At 39.9% G+C, this 27,903-nt stretch overlaps 1 protein-coding gene across 2 annotated transcripts in view; it reads left to right on the top strand.

The window, feature by feature from the left end:
• ncapg (non-SMC condensin I complex, subunit G) overlaps positions 1-27,287 on the top strand; it is a 40,517-nt gene extending 13,230 nt beyond the window's left edge. Inside the window, exons 7-22 of one of the 2 annotated variants that reach the window (XM_088341174.1) lie at positions 924-1,113; positions 2,168-2,317; positions 2,447-2,587; positions 5,013-5,136; positions 6,022-6,111; positions 7,735-7,923; positions 8,078-8,188; positions 10,226-10,345; positions 10,420-10,659; positions 11,013-11,194; positions 11,283-11,436; positions 15,756-15,923; positions 17,404-17,527; positions 17,599-17,646; positions 23,234-23,303; positions 27,069-27,287. In XM_088341174.1, the coding sequence (XP_088197300.1) occupies positions 924-1,113; positions 2,168-2,317; positions 2,447-2,587; positions 5,013-5,136; positions 6,022-6,111; positions 7,735-7,923; positions 8,078-8,188; positions 10,226-10,345; positions 10,420-10,659; positions 11,013-11,194; positions 11,283-11,436; positions 15,756-15,923; positions 17,404-17,527; positions 17,599-17,646; positions 23,234-23,303; positions 27,069-27,195 (2,228 nt within the window). In that variant the 3' untranslated portion in view covers positions 27,196-27,287. Of the gene's footprint in view, positions 1-923; positions 1,114-2,167; positions 2,318-2,446; positions 2,588-5,012; positions 5,137-6,021; positions 6,112-7,734; positions 7,924-8,077; positions 8,189-10,225; positions 10,346-10,419; positions 10,660-11,012; positions 11,195-11,282; positions 11,437-15,755; positions 15,924-17,403; positions 17,528-17,598; positions 17,647-23,233; positions 23,304-27,065 lie in introns of both variants that reach the window. The other variant, XM_088341173.1, reaches the window with a different exon arrangement.
• Positions 27,288-27,903: the final 616 nt, after the last annotated feature.

The raw sequence follows: 27,903 nt of genomic DNA, 5'->3' as shown, positions 1-27,903 counted from the left end.
GGACTTTGTCCGATGGAGCGACGCAAACCACCTGCACCTGAACACCACCAAGACCAGGGAGATGGTGGTGGACTTAAGGGGAACCAGAACTCACCCGGTTCCTGTAACCATCAAAGGAGAATGTGTAGAATTTGTCCAGACCTACAAATACCTGGGTGTGCAGCTGGACAACAAACTGGACTGGACTGCCAACACAGAAGCTCTATGTAGGAAAGGGCAAAGCCGACTTTACTTCCTCAGAAGGCTGGCCTCCTTCAAAATCTGCAAAAAGCTCCTGAAAATATTCTATGAGACAGTTGTGGCAAGCGCCGTCTTCTATGCGACAGCGTGTTGGGGAGACAGCGTCAAGAAGAAGGATGCCTCTCGTCTCAATAAACTGGCTAGGAAAGCGAGCTCTGTTGTGGGCAAAGAGCTGGACAGCCTAACAACAGTAGCTGAGAGACGGGCACTGGAAAAGCTGCGGTCAATCATGGACAATCCATCGCATCCACTACACAGCATTATCTCCAGACAGAAAAGCAGTTTCAGCGACAGACTGCTGTCACTGTCTTGTACTACGGACAGACTGAACAGATCTTTTCTTCCTCGTGCCATGAGGCTCTTTAACTCTACCCGGCAGAGTAAAAGCCCACATTAAACCACACCACCTACATTGCATATTACCGAATCTTATTGCAATATGTATTCTGTGTAACACTATTTAGATATTCTATATAACACGCTACAGTGGGCATTTGCACGTCACACTGGGTGATTGTATATTGTATTATTTTTGCTTTATTATTGTATTGTTCTCAGCTCAGGGATGCTGCTGGAAATGTGAATTTCCCTTCGGGGATGAATAAAGTATCTATCTATCTATCTATACAAATGATCGTAGTATTCTGAAAAAGTATGAATCCCGTCTCATTTTGTTTTTGTAGAGGTAAAAGAGGTGGTGCGCTCCCATTTACTGCCAGCCTGGCTGCTTCGTCTCGATGGCCACGTAGTGGAGCTTCTCCACAGGCTCGATGTCGAGAACTGCACCCAAACTGCATTGGAAATGCTTGACGCTATTTTCAGTGGCATGGACAGCGACGAGCTGCTGAAGAACCGACTAGAGTTGAATAGGAGGTACCGGGGTTTCTACGGGTGCTTAAATCCTTCAAATGGCTTACATTTTAATGTTGTGTTTACAAGGTCAGGGAAAATGCTGGGATCTTGGGTAAAGTGCTTAAAATGCTTGAAATTGTTGCCTTAGTCATATTACTTGACAGTTTGACTATAAACTTTGTATTAAATGAAGAAAAGTAAAAGAGAGTGCGTCAAAATGACACCTACTCACCTGCTCTGGTGGCGTGTCATTATGTCATTGTCATGTAAAGCTTCACCGCCCCCAACTGGTGGCACTCAGGAGGACGGCTCTATTTAGAAAACTGTTTCTTTTGGCTCGGCTCAATGAGCCGTCGTTTCTTTCGTCTCCCAAATGGCTCCTCAGTTTTTTAAATGATATATTATCAATAATGTTAAAACATCATGCACCGAATAATTTTGCACACCCATTTTTTTTGTTTTTTATTTGTTAAAAAAGGTTAAAATATCCAATTAAGTGTGTTCAGCTTCATGATTGTGTCCCACTTATTGTTTATTCCTCACAATAAATTACAGTTTTATATCTTGATGTTAGAAGTCAGAAATGTGGCAAAAGGTCACAAAGTTCAAGGGAGCCAAATAGTTTCGCAAGCCACTGTACATTAAATACGTTTTTTTCTTTTTTTGTCTTCCATATTGAACTTAATTATTACCTAACAGCTATGGAGCCATTTTTGGTTTGTAAATAAGTATGTTGTAGCCAAGCTGTGCGTGCATTTTTGAAGCAGAATTGCAGAATTCATGTTAGTTTATGGCAGCCCATTGACACAAAAAGAGTAGATTATAGATAGTAACACTGCAAAATAGCACAAAGTATCTGCTAGCAGCCAGATAGAGACTTTATTTTAGTTATCAAGGTCAACCCTAAAAAATCGACGCAGGATTTCTTCCTTTGAAGGTACTGGAGAAAAAAGAAAAAATGCCTTGAAAGTACTTAAAAAGTGCTTCCATTTGGCCATGAGAAAGGTGCAAGAGTTATATTCCAGCTGTGGGAATTGTAAACCACAACTGGATGGACGTTTTTGTGTCTGGGCAGTAAACTCATCCCGGTGGAGTCACTGACCTGCGAGAACGTGCTTTACTGGCGAGGGCTATGCAAGTTCATCAAGGGAAAAGGAAATGATGGTGAAGAAATGCTGGAACAGGTTTTGCCAGATGCTGCCACTTATGCCGACTACCTGCATGAGTATGTTTTGGTGATGTTTTTCATGGGTTTTTTTGATAATGTCTTTATAATAAATCTCCAAATATCATTTTTGTGACCATTTTTTGACCATTTTCGTTTTGGTAAAGGTCAATTCGAACTCTCCTGCAGGTATTTGAAGGCGCTCCCGGTGCTCTCTGAAGAGCAAAGAGCAGACTTGAACCAGTTGGAGGTAGTTATGACGAAGGATTTCATCTGTCAGCAGCTCATTCATCTCATTGGTTGCCTAGACACCAATGAAGAGGGAGGCAGGTAAGCGAGACTTGAAGCCCATTTCAAAGAAAGAGCCTCAGGATACAACATTAATCTGTGCTGATTTAGGGATCGTTGGGTAAAATTGGTGTATGTAGGGCTGCACAGACCTATATTGCAATTTCAATGCAAGTTTTGATTTGAAAAGAATAGTGAATTTCCTCTGATAGTTTTTTTTCCGCGAGTACCTAAATATAGTGACATGCAATTGTAACTTCATTGACGTACTTAGAGGCTTAGAGTACACGACTGTAAGCAATGGCAATGTTGGCCTAAGAGTTGTCAGCCTGTATGTTAGCTTTCCCTTCCGGTGCCGCCTCAGTCAATTCCTGGATGTGATAAAAATCCAGGCAGCACTCAGATCAGCTTTACTTCCCGCTTTTCTGACGTTCCTCAGAGTCTGAGTTAATTCATGAAATATTATCAATGAAACGAGCCACCAAATTTTACAACTGTGGCGTTTGTTTTAGTGGCCATTTGTGCAAGGGCTTTTTGACTGAATGGCAGTTTACAGCAGCCTATCAGAGTCGTGCAGACAAGTCTTGCAAACTTTCTCGCCTTTATTGGCCGGTGTCATTAAAACCTGCTTCTGATTGGCCGGTGCTCTTTAACCACAAAACATGACAATTCTTGTTGGCCAAACACTCCATCACTCAAATAACAAACTGAAAGTGTATCCTTGGAAGTAAACGCGGTGATTTGCGGTTACACCATCGCACTGCGTCACAGGGCGAAATGATTCGATTTCGGTTAATCGTTCAGCCCTAATGGCGAGGGAAAAACATTGTAATGGGCTACTACGTTCTGAACCCCCGGTACCCCAAGTAAGTGGTCTATATACATATAAGACAGTAGTAACAAATAGTACATGCACTGTAGTACTACTTATATATATTATACATATATATGATTATGTAACAAAAATAAATGCAAAAGGAAAATGACATTTTCCTTACTTTTGCTGTGACTTGAGTTGGTACAGGGGGATAATAGGCAGTTGCATAGTGAGGAGGGGACAGATTAAAAGAAAAACTGATTATAACCCTTAGAAGACTTGGTTTCCTTAATTGCCTTTTCATCGTTAATAATCATCGCTATCGTTGATTGGTAAAGTCCAGGTGATGGTAACGATGTGGATGCCTTATTTCTATTTGTATGTCATCGTCTTCCTGTTTCTCCCTTTAACTTTGTTTCCATTGTCATTGTGCTTCTGCTTCTCCCTGAAGCATCACTGAGAGTCTTGGGACCCATAGCTAAACCAGTGCTTCCAAATACTAAAAATATACTGTAATTTACTGCACCAGTTTGCAGCAATTTACAAAATACTCAATTTTTATGAAAACTCAAACTTGGGGTTAAAAAAATCAAGCAATTCTCATGTTTGTATTGGCAATGTTGATTGGTCCTAGATTGTCAGCTAGACACATGCAGTAACAGCGCTTTCCCAATAAGTCTAAGATCGTCTTTAGCTGTTAAAATGATGCTCTTTTCAAAATCAGAAAATTTCTCCATCCATTCTAAAAAATTATGATCAATTTTTTGCTGCACTGACAATGAACTAAAGTTTGTTACAATAGATTCTGAACCGAAAGAGAGAAATCAGCTTTCTGGAAGTTCAGCCAATAGCATATCAGAATCTTGAGACGTGATGCAAACTAATGACCAGAGTAGACACAGACTTTTTAAAGACGAATGAGGCATGTAGCTGGGACCACAAAGTGAGACTTTTGGTATGGGGCACATGGAACAATATGATGGGAAAATGCTAAAACAAAGGGTCGGAAAACATCTCATCGTAACGTGATAATATCCTAAACTAGGGATGTCATAAGTCTAGACTCTAGCAGGGGTGTCAAACTCATTTTAACTCTGGGGCCACAAGATAGAACATTCTGTCGAGGGCCGGACTAGTATATTAGAGAGAAAGAAGAGAGAGAGAATATTACAGAGAAAGAAGATAGAGAGAGAGAAGATAAAAAGTCGTGAGAGAGGGGGAAAAGAAAGGGAGAGGAAGAAAGAAATCCAAAGAGAAATAGAAATACAGAAGGAGAGAAAAGAGAACAGAGAGAAAAGGAAAAAAGGAAGTTAGAGCAAAAGACAGAGAGAGAAAGAGACAAAGAGCAACAAAGAAAGAGAAAAAGAGAGACACAGAGAGTGAAAGAGACAGAGTGGGAGAAAAGGGGTGGAAAAGAGAGAGAGAGAGAAAGAGAGAGGGAGAAATAAATACAAGTACAGTGGCTTTGTGAGAGGCACCTGGCTTTGGCAACATCAAATGGACATATTTCAACCTGCTGCTTGTTTTTTCTTGCGCTTCTCTGAGTGTTGTCTCGCAGGCTGGATTCAATCCCTTAGCGGGCCTGATCTGGCCCGCGGGCCGCCTCTTTGACACCTGTGGTCAGAGTGTACTATAATCTATTGTGCACAGGAAGCGCGTTCTGGCCGTGCTGCAGGAGATGCTAGCAATGCCACAGACGGCTTCCTCGCTTGTGTCTTTGCTTACCGAGAAGCTGCTCACACTGGTTCCTGATGACCACAGACGTATTCAAACGGTGAAATGAGATTTCTTTCCTACATTTTGGATAGTCTAGGAAATCAAATGGTTTTCAGAACATTTTCCTGTATTTTCCAAACTACAATGCACACCAGAATATATGATGCGCCCTCAAAAATGGTCTTCTGCAAATACTTTTTCTTATTTTAAATTTCTTCCAATTTTCATTTTTCAGAAAAATATGGTACTTTCTAAACCATTCTCTCAGGTCGGGGTTTTATACATTGCGCAAACAGTTCAAAAGAACACCTTAAACATTAATTGTATTTAATAGTTTTTATGTTCTACTGAAACTATTTTCTCCACTTTATTTGTAAAAATAAACATTTACATTTTATGCGAACAGATTTGTTGTACTTGATGTAGTAGGTATCAATGATGTAACAATACCAATATTCTTCTAGGTTAAAAGTTTTGATACGTTTTCATACTTTTTTGGTTGAAATAAAAAGGTCGACTTAATTTTTATAATGTAATTCGTGATTTAATCATTTAAGTTATTTTAATGAATTAAATCTGTTATTTATTAATCAATAATCATTAATTTGTAAAATAAAATAATGAATAAAATGTGTTCAGTAGTGAATTAACCATAGCACATAGACAATTTTTGTGAACATGCAATTAAAAAATATATTGCACGGATCCGCAGCACCAAATTATACCGCAGCCCAATAAGCTAATGTGAATTTCCCTTCGGGGATGAACAAAGTATCTATCTATCTATCTATCTATCTATCTAATATTTTTATTTTAAAACAAGCTGCTCTTTCTCATAATTATAAAATACCTTTGAACACAATTGATATACTGGCTAACACAATAAATTGTGATATGGTATCACAAGCTAAGAGTGAATTTTAATTTGATGGCTTGTCTGCAGGTGGCGGAAATCATCTCAGATGTGCGAGCACCAATCACGGAACAGAGTCAGACGGTGGATGAGAACATCAGCCGTCGTCAGCAGGTTCAGGTGGGAACAACCTGGCTCCGAGCATTTTCTTGCCATCTGGCAGATGGCTGTTGTTTATCTTAACTGGCGAAAATTCAAGTTAGATCTGCTGTGTTTGCAAAGTCTCTTTTGAATAAATAAAATGTCCCAGGATTTATAATCCTTATTTGCATCTTCATCTGAATGAGGATCATTGTCCCATCTGTTAGATGCACCTTTGCCTGCCATCTCACCTGTTCTTTTTTGAGCATAATGGCCTTTAACCTTTAGTTTCTGTATTTCTGTATATGTATAGAGCCTGATTAAGATAATTTTCTTAAAAAATACTGTCTCTAAGGCCCAAAGCCTCCTACTTGCTGTTATTTGGTGTTCTCTGCATCTTATTGGCTCCTGTCCAGAATACCCCCAAATGCAATTAGATAAGAGATAACTTTGGATGCATGATAACCGTTATTTCCTGTCAATAACTGAAAAAAATCTGCTTCTGGAGACTGATACGGAAAGCCAATACTTTTTTATGTGTGCCTTTATTTTTGTTTATGGCCACAATAAGGTTTTGTTTAATCAATTGGTATATAACATAATACTTACTTGCTTTATTGATTGCCATTTTATATTTTTATTTCTGTTCATCCAAAGTCAAGGTTATACTGTAATGAATTAAATTTAAAAAATGTAGCAATATAATTTGGACGGCACACCACCTGTGTTGTTAACTCGTCAGCCCCACAGTTTAGAGGTCCCGGGTTCAAATCCGGCCTCCCGGTGCAATGTTTGCGTGTTCTACCCATGCCTGTGTGGGACTTCTCTGGGCACTCCAGTTTCCCGCCACATTCCAAAGATATGCATGGTTGACTCCAAATTGTCCCTAGGTATAAGTGAGCGTGTAAAAGGTATGTGGAAATACTATAAAACACCTACTGAAAAAATACAAAAATACTTCTATGGAAGATGTATATACTGTTGAAACCAGTTAAGGTTGTCCCCTGCCCACTGCCCAAAGTTGGCTGGGCTCCGACACCCCAGCGACCATACTGAGGATAAGCGATCCAGAAAATGGATAATGCAATATAATTGATAAACAAAAAGGCCTGAAAGGATGAAGCTTATCTTGGACCAGGCCCCTTGACTGTCCAATTGCGTTTTACAATATATTGTTTTAAAAAAAACAAGATATTGGTCTCCATAACATTGTCATGTAGAAGTGCATACAAATATGAGGTGTATGAAAACTTCTAAACTTTATACAATTGCCCCAATATATCACACATTTCTTGGCTAAGTAATAAATATTGCTCATTTTTATCAAGTGACATTATCTTATCTGTACTCTTTTGGAGGTATTAAAAATCAAAATACAAATGCTGATGCAGTGAGCGGAAACAGCATAGGGCACTACAGTATAGAGAGGTAGAGAGGGGATGCGACCAAGTTGTGCTAATACATCTTCAGAAAATCAAAATATATTCCAATGGGGAACTGAAATGCTTGGAATCTTTCTTTCGGCTGATGGAATATTACAGGCAGTCGTCAAGTGACTACATATGGGGACAATATTAATATTGACTCGTTATCGGTTTGATAACTATCTGCCCCAAAAATATCTTGCATCCCTAGGAATAACCCCTTCTCTTTACCATTTAGCTAGCAGAGGTGAAGGTCCGAATCATGGAGGCCAAACAAGCTCTGGAGGAGTGTATCGCAGCTCAGGATTTTGGCCGTGCCGCCGAGTTGAAGGACTCCATAACCGAGCAGGAGAACCAGCGCAACAAGGTCCTGCAGGAGATCGCGGCCAGTGCCCAGACAGCCGAATATGAGATCCATACTGAGAAGGTATTTCAAAGAAAGCTTCCTGTTAATTCAAAATATTGTACTTGCTTCTATTGAAGCATTGATTTTAACTGTAACTTGATGGGTTGAACACCTACTGCAAACTTTCAGCAGAGGTGAAATTTTATAACATTTAATGGATTATTTTGTCGTGTAGAACGACCCTGAGTCTCTGCTAAGATGTCTGACGATGTGTGCCGAGCTGCTCAAACGGATGAACATCAAGAATCCCATCAACCCAACAATAAGCGGCTTAATGTCGTCATTGGTATGAATCGTGTCTTATCAATCAGTCATGGGTTGTTTTCTGGTTTTATATAGTAGATCTCAGAAAAACTATATTGATCTGTTTTAAAATGGGTTTGGAAGGTGAAACTGCCATATCGAGGGGGATTAAAAACCTTGGCTAATCAGCTTATCCCTTCCCGACCCGCAGTGCTTCTGGTAAAAACATCAAAATAACTCAATTGTATATAGCAAGTAATACTTTTGTATAATATATGTGAATATGATTGAGTAACATTATTAATATGTATACGTAAAGGAAAAATGTAATTTAAGTTTTATTTGGTGTGAAGTTAATTGAGGTGGTTAAGGGGAGTTGTGGGTGGATGCAGGGGAGACGGCGTATTTGAATTAAAACAGATTTTAACATCTACTTGTGAGGATAGTCATGCCCTTAAATTTCCTTGGTTTAATTGCTTCCTTATTTTTAATGATAGTCCCAATCATTGATTGGTTATGACCATGCAACTGAGCAAGGGTAGCAATGTGTGTGCCCTCCTTTAGCCTCACGGCAAGTCTTGAGACTGGTAGTTGGCTATTGTAGTTCAAAAAATATCATTCAGTATTAGATGGCTGACTCACAAAGTTTTTATGAAACACACAAGACTCTGTACAGACATATGCAAAAGTGAGGCATTGTGGGTAGTTTTAGCCAGTAGCATATCAGCATTTTCATGATGCTGTGACGCAAACCAGTAGCAGTTAAGCATCTTGTAAAATGTCGACCAATAGCAGACAGGCATCTTAGAAACATAGTATTGTGTGTGAAAGGACGTATGTTTTGTGTGGGTAGGTATGTTTTTTGTGGGTTCGCATGATTTTTTTTTTTTTTTTTTTGGTTTGAATAAATTTATTGACACTAATAACAGAAAACAATCATGACAATCTCAACAGCAATTAAGCACATTCACAATATTATATTCCAATATGACGTTTTTAACAGCAAACACAATGTGAGGTTTGAACATCCCTTCTCGAAAATCTTATTAGCAATCAAGCATATTCACAATTTCATTATATAACATCTTTGTTAGTGTCAATAGATCCGTCCAGGCCAAAGTCGATTGTCCTCGGTCTGAACAAATCCACCGACACCAACAGCAGCAAAACAAACACGACAATCTCAACAGCCATCAAGCATATTCACAATTTTTTTATATCTGACAATATGACGTGACGATATGACGTTTTAACATTTTTTCCTGACATTTTCAACATCAATTAAACAATTTCAGAGTTATTTTCTTTTAACAGTTGTTAACCAGCGTGTAAAAGGCAATACTATTGTGCAAGGGCATTGCTCTGCCATCCCACCCTCCCAAGCAGCATTCTTCCAGTCCTCTGTGTGGGTCCTCTCCCTTCTGGGTTCCACAAGTGTGTGTTTATGTACGTTTCTGTGCGTGATTCTCTAGATTTATGCGCTTATTTACGTCTGTTTATGTGTCTGTTTATGTGTGTTTTGGGCGTGTGTACGTACCTTTTTGTGCGTGTTTATGTACGTTCTTGTGGGCGCGATTTCGTACGTTCTTGTGCGCACGTTTACTTGCGTTAATGTACACGCGTTTACGTACGTTCTTGCGCGCGCGTTTACTTACGTTCATGCACGCGCGTTTACGTACGTTCATGTGCGCGCGTTTACGTACGTTCGTGCGCCATTCTACTGGCGCTTTTTGCGCGGGATTCTACCGGGGCGCGCTTGCGCGCGTGTTCAAATTCCTACACCTACTACAACTTCTTTTTTAAGTAAAGGAAATAGTTACTTTGCCTGGTAACTAAATATTTGTACTATAGAGTAATTCAGTTAGTATCTCAGTTACTTTTTGATGGTAACAGTAATCCAATGAAAATCAGTGCAGCAACAAAAAGCCCAAAATAACATATGAGCACACTTTTTCCAACGCAATTGGCAAGATATATTCCAAACTCTAAACTGAAAATGTTGCATGACGGGGTCACTGCATCCTTAGGGTGCACTACTGTACACTCAAGCCAGTGGTTTTGTATTTACATTTTTGCTCAGATCCTGCCCAGCATCGCAAGTTCTCACCCAACAGTCCGCAGTATGGCTGTGGTATGTCTGGGCACATGCGCTCTCCACAGCAAAGAGCTTGCCAACACACACATGGTCCTCTTGCTGCAGGTAAAATTACGCACGATGAGCTATCGCCAATCTGCTCGTGTAACATTTACCTCAGCTCGACTTTCTTTTTTAAGATCGCTCAGCTGGACGAGGTCAAAATTCGCATCAGTGCCCTGCGAGCCATTGTCGACCTGCTGCTGCGCCACGGATTCCAGCTGCTCTCTGAAACGAGTGGCGGGCGAAAAGCTCCACAGGTGAGATTGCAGGAAGAGGAAGAGGACGAGGAAGTCACGGCAGAGGTGCAGAATGACGGCCAGGAGGAAGACACTGCTCAGAGCATTTTGGTGATGCTGTCCGAGCTCCTGGACAATGAGGTTAGTGGAAAAATCGTAAAATCGTTTAACATTCTTCGTTTTCTTTCTGGTGCGCTTCATACACGGTCTGTACGGGTGCTTGAAATCATTGAAAATGCTTGAATCTTAATGTTGTATTTTCAAGTTCAGGAAATTCTCTAATTTTTTGGGTGAAGTGCTTAATGCTTAAAATTGTTGCCATCGCCATGTTTCATGCCAGTCTGACTCTGTAAACCACACAAAAAAAAGTTAGCCTTGAAAGTACTTAAAAACTGTTTGAATTTGGCCGTGAAAAAGGTGTAAGAACACCTTAAATATCTCCTGATAAAATAAAATGATAAAACACAGTCATTTCTAACCAACACCACACGCAGGTGACTGAACTGCGCACGGAGACAGCCGAGGGTCTGGCCAAACTCATGTACACGGGACGCATATCCAGTTCCAAGATCCTGTCCCGGCTGGTCCTACTGTGGTATAACCCAGTCACCGAGGACGACGTCCGTCTCCGCCACTGCCTGGGCGTCTTTTTTCAGCTTTATGCCCGCCAGAGCAGGTCAGGAAAGATATAAGAAGAAAAACTTTCATGTGTAAAAACGCTACCGGAGCATGAACCTGAACCAAAGCTGTGTCTTATTTTGTAGGGCCCACCAGGAAGTCATTGAGGAAAGCTTCCTTCCGACCATTCATACTTTGATGAACGCCCCCCCGACTTCTCCATTGGCCGCAGTGGATGTTAATAACGTGGCGGAACTCTTTGTCGAACTGACCCGTCCGCATGTCAAGCCTTCTGCAGAGGTTAGCGCCCATTCACATTCTGTGCCGTTGACCGCTATATATGTCATACTTCGTTGTGCGTTTTAAGGAGGAGTTAAAACAGGGGTAGGGAACACATGGCTCTCTTCATGAGTACATTTGTCTTGGTGAATAAAATGGACTTTTTCACTGTGTTGTTCGAAATGTGGATTGTGCAAAGTCGATTTTCTGATAGCTCTTCCTCTAATATAGTTTGATGGAGTCCCATTTCACAATCAGTCATAAATGTACTTTGGTTGGATGTCATTTCATTACATGATTTTATCGTCCCCCTGTCTTGCACACTGTTTTTGACTCACTTATACTTTTATTCATATCTATTCAATTCTTCTATGTCTCAAATTACCAATACTCTAGCTTGTTCGGGTGGTCTATTAAGTTTGATAAGTATTTTACAGTTCATAACCCATGTGTTCTGTATTTTATTTTGTTTCTTTAAGAATCTAGCTTTTTGAGCCATGTCAGCATTTCTTTTGGTACGTGATCATTTAGATATACATCAGTACCTTTGACTTTCCTGTCCTGTTACATCAGATCAACCTTATGTTTCCTAGTGGCAAATCGTAGGATCACAGTTGGGATATTGTTCCCTCTTTGGAAGAGGATGGCAAGCTTCAATTGTGTCCGTGTCCAATTTAATGTTTTTAGCTGCTAGGAACGCTACAACCTGTTGTTCAGCAGAGGTTTTGTCCTCGATGGGTTCTACCTAGTTGCCGGTCATGGTTGTAGCTACCCTGGCATATGAGCGAGGTTTGATTTTCAGCCCAGTAACAATCACAACGTTGATTCTCGAGTACTGCTCCAGATCTTCAACTTTCCCCTCCAGCTCAGCAATTTTCCTGTCCCTCTCCACGACACGCACCCTTAGCTCCTTTATCTCCGTCATCAGTTCGAGTAACATATCTACCTTGTTTGCAAGATAGTCAAGTGATTTTTTTTTTTAATCTCCGTGGCGTTTTTCTTTCGGCCCCATAATTGTGTCCGCTCTGCCTCTACGCAAATTGGACACACGCAGCGGGTTGGCTAGCTTATCAGCTGCTAGGCTAATTAAGCTTAGCTTCCTCCAGTTGTAGCATATAGCATAGCATATAGAATAGAATATGCATTTATTGTCATTGTTACAACATAGGATACATTATAACAACGAAATTGGACGACTCCAACTCCACATTTTACAGAGAGGATAATGAAACAAAGAGATAAAGGAACAAAGAACATGTTTTAACTGTCTTTGTTGTAAATAGGCTCTGCCTTCTCCGGAGGGGGGGGACAAACAGAAATGGTGGATCGAACTGGATGTTTGATCTTATATTTTCTGTTAAGTTAAGGTACGTTCCGATACTGAGGAAGATGCCCTTAATGGTGGTAATAATGAGAAGGAAGTTGAAGACGATCAACCGTAGATTTCACTTTTGCGGGAAGCTTTCCTTCACAGGAATGTTTGATACATTGCGAGCGTGATCCTACTAGCGTGTTGGTACCTTTCAAAGGCACGGTTTGGGATGAAAGTTATATTATTATTATCAAAGCTTTGAAAACTCTCTCGGTGTACCGTCTTTCTTTGTAAATATGTGTAACCATGTATAATATGTATTTGCAACTGTATATTTTTGTAATGTATTTATTTTAGAGATTTATTCTGTTATTTGTTCTACGGACGAATCAAAATAAGGGGCGGAGCAAACGCGGGCTGATGGGAAATATGGTAAAGCTGAGTTACCGGCAGATATGTCTGTTGTCGCAGCGGACAATAGTGGATACATATTTTTCCCACCCTTAACTTTGGAAATATACATTTTGTTTCCTTGGATTACTTTCAACGGGACCCCGACTTTACAAGTCTGCATCATACCTTAATTACGGGTATCATTTTCTATTTGTGATGTCAACTGTAATTCTGGTTTTCTATACTATCTATGAAGTTACAATTGTGAATTTGCTTAATTGCTGTTGAGATTGTCATGATTGTTTTCTGTTTTTAGTGTCAATAAATTTGTTCAAACCAAAAAAAAAAAATCTTTAACCGAAGGGCACATCATTGCCCTCAAAGGGCCCAATGGAACTTGAAATGTAACTGAATGTAATTAGTATGTCAAATAAATGTAAGGACTCCTTCATGTAAAAAAAAAAAAAAAGTTACAATTGTGGAAGCTACAGCCTGGCCCGGGTTGAACTTGTGACTGTCTCGTATGCTTTACTGCGGGCGCCCGCGGCTTATACATGGGTGCGGCCTGTGTAAGTACAAAAATGTCAGATCACTCAAAAAGTAGTGGGTGTGGCTCATAATCAGGTGCGCTCTATAGTCCAGAATTTACGGTACATTAAAACAAATCTCAACATTTCATAAACTATTTACAAATTTGGCCATTGTGTGTATAATAATGCGAGTGTGTGTGTGTGTGTGTGCCAAACCCAATATATATTTTTTTTTTGGTGTGAATCAGTCTCCTGGGTGCAAGGGAATGTCACAGCACTGGCACACCGATCTCGTTTCTCTTACGCCACAAGTTCGTAGTTTGTCAGGCGCCCATCTAACCTGCTATCTGGGTTGTTCCTTGGTGACTTGAGTAAGGTTCTTCCAAGGTTTTACCCTTATTCCTTCTCATCCATTACAATAGGCACTCATTTCCAGACCCTCTCCACCTTCCGCAGGAAACATGTTTGCCACGAAGTTTGGTTGCCCTTCTTGCAACCTAAAATAGAAATATAACCAATTCGCCTGAAATATTATTTATTTTACTATTCTTATTATTACAGTAGTGGTTTTACTTTGCCTTTTTTTCTCTGCCTCTGCCAACAGGAGTAGTTCTGCCTCTGCCAGAAAGGGGAGAGGGGTGTTCTTCTGCTGGATTTACTACCTTTATATCACAGAATAATATATAGTTGCCATCATTTTTCTGGGGGCACTGTCAACTATTCTTTCCACCTCACTCTGCACTCTGGGGAGCTGGAGAGTGGAGTTGTTGGACTTATAGTGGTACAAACGAAGCACATTTACAGAGGCATGACTGAATATTCTCTTCCATTGCACTCATTTAATTTTCAAGGGATTCAATAATATAATACAGTATGTACTAGTCAAACTTTGAACATTCGATTTACAGACACACTGCGTAAATTGCCTCTTGATATCTAACTAGAAAGTTAGTGCTTACTTTTGCGAGTAGGAAAAGGTTCTGGGGTAGAATCCCTGCTGCTTTCAGTGAACTTGTGTCTGCAATCGGTGACCTCGGGAAGCCAATCATCGGTGGAATACTGCTCTGTGTTGCTGAGTTCCTCATCAGATGACGTCGTCTCATTTCCATCGCCTCGTGTCTATCTTTCGTTGGCGCCGGCGTTTGAAATAGTAGACGATCATGTGTGACGCCTACTAACCGTCACTTCCTTTGAATCTGTGCCATCCCCTCTGTCATCCTTACTTTTTCCACCAAGAAAAATTGTTTGCTCAATTGTGAGCTGCCTTATAGCTGATACACTGCGTCTTGCCATTTTCTATACTCTATTCTGCAACCACAACTCCACTGCTGCTCTTCTTCTTGGCGTGAGCATTACCGCTGTCCGGTGGCCACAGTTTATCGCCACAGTGCTCTATTAGCTTCATATTAATTAGAGAGGTGCTCAGGGATCTCATCAACCTATTCACACTAAAAACAACAACTTTGAGGCAGCCTACGTCATTATGTCATGTGATGAGAATTCTTGCCCGTGGCAGCGAAAGAGTTAAAACGAGTTCAAGTTTGGCTATGTTTTTCTGCTTATTATACACACAGTACTTTCTTTTTTGTCTCATTGAACTCAAATATTACCCAATACCCATAGAGCCCTTTTTGGGTTTGTAAACTAGTGTGTTGTAGCCAAGCTGCGCGCATATTAATGAGGCAGAATAGCAGAAGTAATGTCAGTTAATAGCAGCACATTGACACAAAAAGATCCTATGTCATCGATAAGAACAGGTCAAAATCGTCAACAAAAGAAGCGTTCTTTTAATTGCCGCTGGCCTTTTTCCTTCAAAGGTATTGGAAAAGTTAAAAAAATCGCCCTTGAAAGTGCTTGAAAAGTGTTGAATTTGGCTATGAAAAAGATGTACCAACCTTGATAATAAAAACCTGGTAATAACATAGTTAAGACATAGTAAGTTGAAATTTTAGCAACGCTTATTAAAGTGGTAACTCATCGAACTAGTCAGTAACAAAAAACGGAAGCTCATTTTAAAGTCAATGAGCCCTGGCTTAGAACTTTTTTATTCACAAGAAGAAGACAGACTTGAAATGGGAATGGAGTTTTTGTTTTCTCTTAACCAGGAAGTGGGCGTCCACGACTACCTGGCAGTCCGCATTTGCAGTGAAATGTTACTGGATCCCTCGGCCACGGAGGTGCGCCTCTTTGCCAAAACCTTGAGCTACTTGGAGCTCAGCGACGACGAAGTGGTCAAGAAGGACCTGCTGTCACTTCTGCAGCAGCTCGCCCAGGTATGGCACAACAATGACATCAATCTGGACCCCAAACCAAATACAGTGATACCTCGACATACGAGTTTTGTTCGAGGATCGTGCTTGTGTCTCAACTTGCTTGTTCCGATATAAACTAGATAAAACTATTGAATCCGAAACACATCTTCCTGATGATTAACCCCATACTAATCCTATAAAATTGGCCTAAAATCCCAATTCAAGACATCCCCAAAGTACATTGAAGGCTGTTGGTCAACCGTTTGGAAAATATGGATGGTTTGGGTCCCTTTTGAAAGGTAACACACTGGAATTTTGTCCCCAACTGAACTTTTCACAGCAAGTGCTACTAACATTGAGCAATCTAAGCTGAAACACACAGAAATAGAAAGTCTTTATTACCGCCTGAATTTTTTTGCTGTCACATGTATGCGAAAGAGTTTAACATTGGCATTTGAGCTGGGGCAATAGCATGAAGCCTTGCCTGGTCCCAGGTCAAATTTGTTCACAATCTGAAAATAGAAACATTGTTTTTTTAGACAATTTTCTCAGGCTATGTTTCCAAATATGGTCATTTGGAGAAAACTAATTTACAGCTCTAAAATGTCCTCAACCGTGTATTTTACCTTGTCAAATTTCAGACATTATAAAAGAGTTGTAAGAGTTGGACTTCTCTTTTTCCAGAAGTCAATCGCTGATTGTGCAATTTTGCGCCAAACAATTGCACGTAAAATGGATCCCGGTTTGTATTCACACAAATTTATTTCTAGCTTTCATTTGAATATACTCCGTAGAATTGCATCCATTTATGTTGGGTATTTCATTGGCTAACCAATGTGTCAATCATTATTTGAATTGTTCACATTTCACTAAAGATTTTTGAAGCCAAAGTAGGTCATGTCTGTTTTCTCAATACGGGCATTCATAGGCTATGGCAGGCTTAGGACCATGAAAAAAAGGCTTGCAATTGGCTGAGAGTGGTGTCAATCTAAAGGCCAGAGGCTAACGACCATATTGGAAATCAGCTCACGAGTCTGTTTATTTTCAATCGGAAACTATGGGGCCAAACGAACTGATAACAACCAGGGTCATCAGATGATGCAGAAATGCTTTTAGGTGGATTTTTTTTAATATATGTCGGCATTATCGGTGTTTTAAGGTAAATATTTTACACTGTTTGGTTCACTGGTTCGACCTGAATGTAACAAGACCCTGTTTGCGGGGGATCGTTTCACCAGCTGACTATCAGAACAGGTTATTGGTGAGCTTACCAGCTTCATTGTTTTCGGTTATCTTATTTTAAACTAATCGTTATGTTCCTGTGATGAGTATATTTTGAAATGGTCATCATTATCTTGAATCCCAAGAGTTTAAGCTTTCAAATGATAGATATTTGGCATGATGTATTTCAGTTATTGGTGACATCGTTAAGAGACGACTTTATCAACCTGACCTCTAATATAGACGTGCCACTATTTGACTTCTTTTGGCTGCTCCTCAGGTGGTGAAGGACCGTGTGTGTCTCCGCGCTCTGGAAAAGATGATTTCTCGACTTGTGGACTCCAAAGAGCAAACGGAGAATCTTGGCGCCTCAGCCTTACAGACATTGGATGTCAATACGGATGGTACAACATTTTATTTTTTCTCTCTTATTACAGCTGTCTTTGTGAGCGTCATGTTTTTTTTTTTTCTACAGAAACCTTATCAGAAGAGCCATCAAAGTCAGCTAAAAGACTCAAACGAGGTAAGGCAATTTACAATATAGTAGACTCTGGGATATGACATTAATCTGGTCTGAGGTGGAGATGGTTGTAAAGGGAAATTGCTGTATGGCGGCGTTGGAAACCATTGGTAATCAGCTAATGTGTTCGGAACCCCCGCTAGCCCAGGCAAAAACATTAAAATTGCAGATACATATTAAACATTAGGAGCAAAATCTCATATTGAAAGTACTACTTATGTTTAATACAGTGAACTCTTGTTTATTACAGGTATCACATTTCATGAAGATTCCGTTATAGGCAAAATCCGTGAAGAAGAAACATTTACTCTTTTCGCTTATAATACAATGAAATACTGTATTATACATTGTAAGCAAAAACAAATCCCTTTAAAATACGAAAACTTTAATTCATAGAAAAAAAGCACTGTACGCAATTTGGGCCGCAACTAATGATTATTTAAATCGTTTAATTGGTGAATAATTTTTTGGGGAATAATCGCTGAATGTTTTTTTTTTTAAAGACCCGTTTTTAATTTCCTCCTCAATTAAAATATTTAAGTTTTGGACAGATTGAAAACTAGTGCACAAAATAACATTTTATTCTATTGTATTAAAGAATTTAAAAATCCAAGTGTCCAATAGTCTATAATTAAACAATAATGCATGCAAATGCACGCTATACACCTGCAAGTATGTTAGCTACCTTTTTTTTTTATAAAGTGCCAAAAAAGAGGCAACACCAGAGAAGAGAATGCAAGTAATTAGATTCCATCTTATTGTAAATTAAATGTTTTATGCTGGATTTGAGTTGCATTTAGGTGTCTGAAAAGTACGATATAATTGGATCAAGATCGGTGTTTTTCAACATGTAGGTCAGCATCCAAAAGTCGGTCACAGTAGATGCTGATAATTCCTTGCAAATGGGAGTTTACGCCCATATTTCACACCACAGAGAAACCCATGTCGAACATGGACGAATTTAGGTACAGCGAAGAATATATGAACTATGGATTTAATTATCTTGGCAGTATTGCCACTTGAAGTCGTTTTTTGTAAGTGAATACAGTGGGACCTCGCCAGTGTTCCCTCTAAGCTGCGCGCGTGCGCAATTGCGCACTGCTCGCACATTCTCAGCACACAAGAAAATCTAGCCAGCGCACAAAAACGAGGGCTCAAAATTACTAATTAAGAAGCGACTTAAGTCAAAGTTACAGTGCATGAAGGTAAAAATAGTCAAGTCAAGTCAAGTCAAGTCATTTTTATTTGTATAGCCCTAAATCACGAAGAGTCTCAGTTGTGTCCTAAATGCGGTATTTTGAAGTCAATGTCGACCGAAGTTGAAAAGTAAAGTCAGTAGAGTTTGTCGAGAACCGGCTTCTACGGCTCGGCTCACTAAAAGGAACCGGCTCTTTCGGGTTCTAAATGGCTCTTCAGGTTGTTTTTGCTTCTTTAATCCCAACATGACCAAATATTATGTAAAATTATGCACAAAATGACTTAAAGGAATGGGGGAATGGAACAAAAAAGAAAAAAATACCAAAATTAAAAAGTAGTGAAAAGCTGAGAAAAAAAAGAAACAAAAGAAAGAGAAAAAAAGAAGGAAAATTTTAGAAAAAAGCCAGAAAAAAAGGAAAAGAAAGAAATGTAGGGAAAAAAGTAAATACAGTGGGACTTCGATGTTCGCGGCTTCAGAGCTTCGCGGTCTGTAATGGTTAAAAAAAAAAAATGAAATGAAAAAAATAATTTTTTTTTTTAAATTTTTTTTTTTTTTTTGGAAGGGGTGTCGCTACTTTGCAGATTTTCACTTTTTGCGGGAATCCCCCTTGGCCGACGACCCTAGCACGGCGCGCCGTTCTCGTTTCCCGGCGCGCAGTTTTGGTGCGGCTTCCGCTTCACCGCCCCCCTAACCCCACAGGTCCCCCCTACCCCTTTCCCCTGCGGCCACCCGTCCGTCGGCCGGAGCCATCGAGGGCCGTGTAGCGCCATGTAGAGCCATCGCGGCCCGAGCGGGAGACTCCGGGCGCCGGTGTTGTGCCCAAATCCGACTCCCGTACAAAATCTTCCCCGCATTCTGCTGCGCTTCCGACAGGCTGGCCTCCGCGCTGAGCGCCCGACTCGCTCGGCTTGTCGCGGTGTCGTGCGTATCGCGCCGGAAAGTACCCGCGCCGCGGGTTAGGGGCTCGCTCGCGACCCTAAAAAGGATAAGCGGTGCAGATAATGAGATGAGATGAGATTTTTTGTTTTTGTTTTTCGAAGATTCTTCGCAGATTTTCACTTTTTGCGTGTGGTTATGCTCCCCATTAACCGGGTCTAAAAAATAATTGTAATTTTTAAAATTTATTTATTTATTTATTTTTTTTTTTTGAAGGTGCGCCGCTACTTATCGCGGGTGGTTTTGGTCCCCATTAACCACGATAACCGAGGTCTTACTGTAGAGAACAAAAAGAAAAAATTAACAGCTCGGGGAAAAATAAACACAATGAGATTTTTTTTAAAGGAATTTTAAAAAAAGTAGAAAAAAACACGGAAAAAAGAAGAAAAAGTTTGTGTTGCATTCAAATAATTTCCAATTATATCAAGTGAATTTTGTTGCCAACATTGTACTTTCACTAAAAAATAGTACAGTACAACCGACTAAATAAACCCCCAAAAATGTTAATATTATGCGACAAAATATGTCAGAAAATAAAAAGAAATGATTATTTGTGAAAGAGTTGTAAGAACAAACGATGTTTGTAGGCCGTACAACATTTGCAATAGTAAATGAGTCAATTCATTCAAAAGAGAAAAATAATTTCGCATTGCCGGAAACTCAGTAAAATGTAACTTGATGTCAAGTTTTGGACATGTTTTATAATTAATTATCTTGCCACACTTATGGTTGCTCACTGTTGTTTCAAGCGTTGCTCACCAACTTTGTGTGAATGCTTAGACCCGTGGAAAATTAGAGGGAACATTGGACCTCGCTACTTCACGGTTCCACGTTCGCGGGTTCAGAGCTTCGCGGGTCTAAAAAATAATAATAATAAAATAATTAAGGGGCGTCGCTACTTGGCGGATTTTCACTTTTCGCGGGTGGTTTTGGTCCCCATTATACAAAATCATATCAACCATGGCAAAATAACACTACTCAAAAATAAAATTAAAAAAAAAGCATTTTTGAAGTGGCGTTGCTACTTCGCGGACTTTCACTTTTCGCGGGTGGTTTTGGTCCACATTAACCGCGTTAACCGAGGGATTACTGTACTGTATAATCAACTATCACTGCTATAAAATCGTTATCACTGCTTCAAAATCGTGGATTTTTTTTCTCGATTTGTATCGCAGCTTGTACCGTATTTTCACAAGCATGGGGCGCACAGTCTCTTTGGGCGCACAGTCTCTTTCTGTATTTAAAACTACAGAAGGCGCACAGAACGATCAGGCGCTGTTGCATTCTGTTACGGCCGCTGCTGTTGTGCTTAAATTTGACTCCCCTTCACAAAATATATGCTCTCAGTGCTGTGATGTTGGTGACGTTTAGATGTGTCTTAATAAAATCATTACATAGACTCACCTTTTTGTCTTAATCACACTAATCAATAGTCCTTATTAATCACATTATACACACTACAATTGCGGCACGTGTGCTTTTGAAAGCATAGTGAGCGTTCATGCGATGGAGAGTCAGATCTTGCAGGGGAGTTGAATTCAGGCACATCTCGAACGGCTGCTTGATTCCATGATCTTCCGCGTAGCATAGAAATCCATGCACCATAGCAGACGAAAACACGGAGGGAAAGTGAATTTTGGATTGAGTTATCATTTGGGGTTGGCAACTCTGTTCAGCCTCCAATAGCACAATAACTTTCAAATTGCTAGATAGGCTTGGCCATCAGCATCAATGAGTATTTCTGCAACAATGCATTGCATGTTTGTGTCTGCACAAGCTTTCAGCTTGTGGTGTTAACACAAGACACGGTTAAGTCACAGGAGATTGCATACAATTCGCATTTAGTTGGAAATGTGAACAATCTCACAAAAACGTGGGACTCGACCTAAAATGTTGTATTGTTTGATCGGCCAAGGCTCGAAGCTGTGACCCCCAGCCTCAGGGCGGGCGCCCAACCTTACGTCTGCTGCTTTACATGAGACAAAGGTCGCACTGCACGATAAGGCGCGCCACACACTTTGAAGACATTTTTTTTTTTTATGTGTGCCTTATGTTAGTGAAAATTGGGTAATTAGGGGGTAATGGTGGTAAATGGTCTGCAATTATATAGCGCTCTTAAAGTCACTGAAAAACTGCCAAAGTGCTTCACACTTACCCATTCACTCACACATCACTGTGACATCCATGCAAGGCTTACTTGCTTGATGGGGGAATTCGGGTTCAGTGTCTTACACTTTGAAACTTAACTCAGAGAAGCCGGGGATTGAACTTGCGACCTCTCAGTCCCAAGATGAGCACTCTACCTCACGAATTGTTACATCAAATTTCTTTGACCCTATTTTCTGCTCAATAATGTATTTTCCAATTTCTGGCAAATATTGGGGTTATAGATGTGCCCTATAGTCTAGTAAATTTGGTTGGTGTGGATTGGCATCGTACATTCGAGTTTGTGGGTGGATGCAAAGGACGGAGGAGATTGTGGATTCAGAAGAAATGTTTTTAAACTTTCAAGGATTATCGGGCCCCTGGAGGAATTTTGATACTTTAATCGCCTCCTTATTCTGCAATAATTGTCCAGCTCGTTAGTTGGTTGCGACCATGCAATTTAACAAGGGGTTCTTCTTTATAATTCTTGATAATTGCAAGCTTCATTTCCATGGTTATCATGTTTTTGCTTCTCGCTTTAGCATCATTGAAAGTCTTGTGGCTCATCGCAAATAGCTACATGCATTATATCGCTGACGAAGCGCACAAGACTCTTAAAAAATGAAAAGGCCATTATGGAAGAGAGTTCATCAAAACCACACTTTTATGATGCTGTGACCCAAACCAATAGCAAACCAGCATCTTATGACCTCAATTTATAGCAAACGGGGATCTTAGAGACTTATGAAGCATGGCATGTTATCTGTCATATGCACAAACAGCAAAGTTAGAATTTTGTACGTTATTTGGCTGTGCAAAACCAGTTGGCAATGTCTTGTTGTATAGAGGGAAATGCTGTGACAAGGGGCAGCAAAAAACGCCTTATTCAACAAGTCGGGGACGCTGTAACCCAGGGTCTACTGTATCACGTACAGTGTTTTCCATAGAATTTTGGGTGCCCAGGAGTGCCCAGTGGCTGGCCCCCCTGCATTGCCCCCCTTTTCAGATTCTTCTCTCAGTGAAGGAGATTGCACAATGTTTAGGGCCATTAATATAATGAAAATTAGTCCAAATGAGGACCATTTTCCAGCTTTGACTTATTTAAAAAAAAAAAAATCCTTTTTGTCCTTTGTATTGCAATCTCTCTTGAACCGTTCCTGTGGTCAATGCGCTTCTGTGGCATTCAACTTTCCCCCAACCGCTCCCTCATCTCTACTTGGTGACCTCAACCTATTAACCAAAAATGAGATGACAAATTTCTCTTGCAGTTATCTGCGGGTAAGTTAACATACAGTCTAAATGTGTACGCAGGTCAAAGAAAGGCCTGCATGACCAAGTCAAACCGAAAAGCAAGCAGAAAGGCAGGGTCCTCAGAAGAGAGGTAAGACTTCCCTTTATTTCTTCACTTCATCCAATCAGCTTACAGTTAGGAATGAGAATCGAGTAAAATAAATTAACTAATTAATCTCCGTTTAGAAATAAATTAATCACGATTATTTTTCAAATCCAGATTTTACAAACGGCGGTAAATATACATCGAAAAATAAGATTACATTTACTATGCCAAATGGTATAGACCAGGGGTGTCAAAGTCAAATGGACGGAGGGCCAAATAAAACATTTGGCTACAAGCCGAGGGCCGGACTGTCCAATCTTTACTGAAACCAAGATTTAACCTACTGAAAACACAACAAATATATTACAATATGATTGTATAAATAAAGCAATATTTTCTTATGACTGTCAGTCATTTTTAATTTCAGCAGGCACAAAATACAAATGTCCTTTATATAAAAAACTCATATATCTCATAACAACAACTCAACCATTTTCTATCATTCAATCATCTGAAATTATTAAAAAGAAATATTGCCTCGAAATACAATAAAATAAAGTGCAAAAATCTCTTGTTACTTAAAACCAATAGCAATCAACACACTGGACCTCATCTGTCCTGCTCAAATGTACATTGACTTTCCTTTCTGGGCTTTCTCTGGGTTAGTGTGAAAAAAAGGAATTACTGATTAACAAATAATAACAATCAAAAGTCATTTTCTCTGCTAAATAGGAGACAATTTTATCAAAAGACTGTTGTCCACATCAAGATCTATTTTCCATGAAAAGCCGAAAAACAAGAAACACTCCCAGGACAGAGTCGGCAAACAAAAACAACATAGTCAACATAGAAAATAAAGCTTTAAAATTCCCGAGGAGAACAACAAAAAACAAGACCTTCTTTATGTGCATATTTAACTTTTAAACTTGAACGGAGTAAAAACTTCAAATGTGTAATTGCACAGGAAACATTACTGTATTATTACTGTATTTACATTAGACCTAAGATTTATGACCCGAACCCGAACCCGAGGCAATTTCGGGCCGGGTCGGGCCTGAAATGTCAGTCATACGGTCGGGTCGGGTCGGGTTCGGTCCTGCTTTTTTTTTTTTTTTTTTTAAATTAATTAATAATTATAAATATATGTTCATTAAAAAGATATACTTAAACTATGTATGGATACTAGACCAAAGAATATAGTAAATCAAATAAATATTATTTGTGTACAATTAGTTGTGATTGCGGAAATCATAGCGTACAGTGACGTTGGTGATTTTTCCATCCGCATTAACAAACGCATTTTGTAAAATACGATCGCGCTTTATTGTTTAAATAAACGCGTTATATAGACTAGAATCTCCCAATTATTATAATTAGCTCGCTTTATTTTGTTTTAAAGTGTATTATATAGAATACGATCGCTTTTGTCGGAAGCGTACATTGACGTTGGTGACATTTTCATCCGCGTTAAAAAACGCAATTTGCAGAATAAAATCACGCTTTATTGTTTAAATAAACGCGTTATATAGACTAGGATCTCCCAATTATTATAATTAGCTCGCTTTATTGTTTTAATAAGCGTTTTATATAGAATACGATCAGGGGGGGGGGGGGGATTTGCATAGGAGTCGGAAAAGGGCACAACACGTCAACACCCCCTCAATGATAGTGCCGCGCTAAAATCTTAAGGACGTACTACTACTGCTGCTGTGGATTATGGCCCAATGATCAAGTCGTCAAAATGACGGACGCCCTTAAATGTTTTCGCTACCTCAAAAAAAAAACCCCGTCAATGACAGATTGTCGCTTAATGTAACATCTGCAGTGCAGACACAGAAATATAAAAGATGTAAATGTTTATACAGTTTTATTTAACTTAGGCCTAGATGTTGTAACAAAAGGCAGAGTTTAATTTGTTATCATAAATCACCCCTCCTTATAAATAAAATATGTAATTTCGGGCCCCCTCGGGCCGGGCCAGCAAATCCAGTTAATTAGTCGGGCTCGGTCCGGGTCGGGTTTAATACCCCTCGGGCCTGCGTCGGGCTCGGGTGCTTTTTTTTGGCCCGATCTTACCTCTAATTTACATACATTTATATACAGTACTGTATTACTACAACTCTACATTACTTGTTTGAAAGCCCCGGTTTTCAGTGTCCACCTTCCGTTTAGCCATTGTTGATGGGTATCTGTGGGCTAATTTTTGCTGTTATGCTAATGACTGCTGCTGATCGACTGCTGAATAAATCAAACCGCCTCCCGCTCGGCGCGTCCCCGTTGCATTGTGGGAAATGTAGTATTCATGCGTACTGCGGGCTGCTGGCTTGCAGCGGCCTGCGGGCCGGATCTAATAATATATTGATATCGTCACGCGGGCCAGGTAAAACCCTCTCGCGGGCCTAATGTGGCCCGCGGGCCTTGACTCTGACATATGTGGTATAGACCAAGGGTGGCGAACAAGTTTGACACAAAAAGCCGAAATTTATAACCGTGAGAGTCAAAGAGCCACACCACACACTGACACACACAAACACATACAATTAAAAACATTGTTTCCCGTAACACACTCCTCTCCTTACAATACAACAAGCATTGTTCTTGTGTTAATTTTAAGGAAAGTGTCCACCCTCAATACAAACAAAAAAACTATAAATGTAACAAGGCAAAGAGCCACACAGTATATAGAAAATATGATGAGGCAAAGAGCCACATTCTTATTGGCCAAAGGCCGCATGTGGCTCTCGAGCCACGTGTTCGCCACCACTGGTATAGACCAATGGTTCCCAAACTTATGCGGGCTTGTGCCCCCTTGGCTCCCCAGTGTATTCTGAGGTTAGGTCTTCAAGGGTGTACTTCAGACTACTGCAGCATGTGCATCAGTGCAAGAAAATTATTCGAGTATTAGTTCAAACCCACTATTCCTGCTAACTTATTAACACCACTGCTACAACTATTTATTATTCTTATCATAAAATTTCACTTATTAACTTGCATGAATAAAATAGATAATGCAGTTCTGGGGTTGGACACTATTAGACATTTTTTGCTAGTCACAGGATTGGTTATTTCTTTGTGGCTTTACCAACTTTTCGCACGGCGTGAAGGGCACAAATGCTGCTTTGATGGAGGTTTGTTTACCTCTCAGTCCTTTTCTAGATGCACCTTCTTCGTCTTTTACTTGTAATCCTTTTTACATGCCGCCCACTTTGGAAACCACTGGTATAGACCTGTACAGTAAACGTGCATACAGACTGTACTGACAAAGATAGCGTTTATAACAAAGATATTCAAGTACTTTATGTCATCACTGTTTAACTGTAAATTTACTAAAAAGCTGTTGTAAATATTTCAACAAAAAATGCATACCAAGTAAAGGAAAAGTGCATAAATCTTATGGTGTCAAAGAAAAATCATCCATAAACAAAATTGTCAAGTTCCTTAAGTAAGCATCGTAGAACACCTGTCTAAGGCACCGAACTGATCTAAGGTTGACGAGGTCCGCTGTCTGACTGTACCACCGAACCAGGGTGCTTATCTTTCAAGAGAGACATCAGGGAAGAAGTGCTCCGCCTAGCGTGTTTCCTTTCTCTTTTCCTTTGCTAGCATGTTAACCCGCGTTAGCCTCAGGAAATGAAAGTGACACTTCTTTGTTTGTCGGAGCAGCGCAGCTTGACACCCAGGCGCGTGTCCAAGGCGGAATTTTAATTGTTATGTTAATCTATTTTCACGCGTTAAATTGAAAATCATAACGGAAAACGTTAATACGACATTTTTCCCAGCCCTACTTATAATTTTTTTTTTTTAAAGCAGCGATGGAGAAAACGTCCCCAACTCGGTTCCTGCAGTGCGACCTTCCCGCCAGGCCAAAATCGCAGCCATTGAGAAAACCAAACTGGATCTGAATCCTCTTCTCAACCAGGAGGCCAATTTGTCTTAAGTTGCCTTTGGTGCAAATTAGCACTAGTTTCTTGTAAAATGTCAAATATTGCTTGTATATGAATAAAGGGCTCCACAGCATTAAGTATGGGATACATATATTTCAAATTTTGTTATACTGTACTGTCAAAGATTTGATGTAATCATATGTTTAATCACAACAGACTTTTATAATATAGTTATCATACATTACTCTGGGGATCATTCTTTTTGGACTCTTCCTGATGTCACTATATATAGCAGGGGTCGGGAACCTTTTTGACTCAAAGAGCCATAAAAGCAAAATAATTTTATTTTGGGAAAGAGCCACACATATATTATGAGACAAATTTACTAAATTGCTAAACCCGCGCCCCAGACAAAAGTTTAGTCTTCAGCACATTTATTTTTGATGATTTGATAAAAATTCTGAAAAGAGAATAATGCCAGAGCCCGTGTCCCAAAATCAACAAACATACCACTTTAAACTTGTGTCTTTCTTGCAATTACTCAAGATCGGTTAAACTCATTTTGACCCTTTTTTTTTCATACATATTGGCTTCAAAACCAGATGTAAGCAGTTATTTTGTAAAAACGTCACAACATTCTGCAAACAGGGAGCCTGATGTTGTTATCTACGGCACAGACGGCGTAGGGCGAGAGATGGGAGGGAGTGCTTGCACTTTTTGCATAGCTCCACCCATCCCTCCCAATCACCCAATCAAATGAC

Source organism: Urocampus carinirostris, chromosome 8, assembly GCF_059441175.1.
Source record: "Urocampus carinirostris isolate Australia breed hairy pipefish chromosome 8, RoL_Ucar_1.0, whole genome shotgun sequence".
In the NCBI taxonomy this organism is placed as follows: domain Eukaryota; kingdom Metazoa; phylum Chordata; class Actinopteri; order Syngnathiformes; family Syngnathidae; genus Urocampus; species Urocampus carinirostris.
The sequence above is the reverse complement of the archived record's forward strand: the minus strand, read 5'-3'. Positions and strand labels throughout refer to the sequence as shown.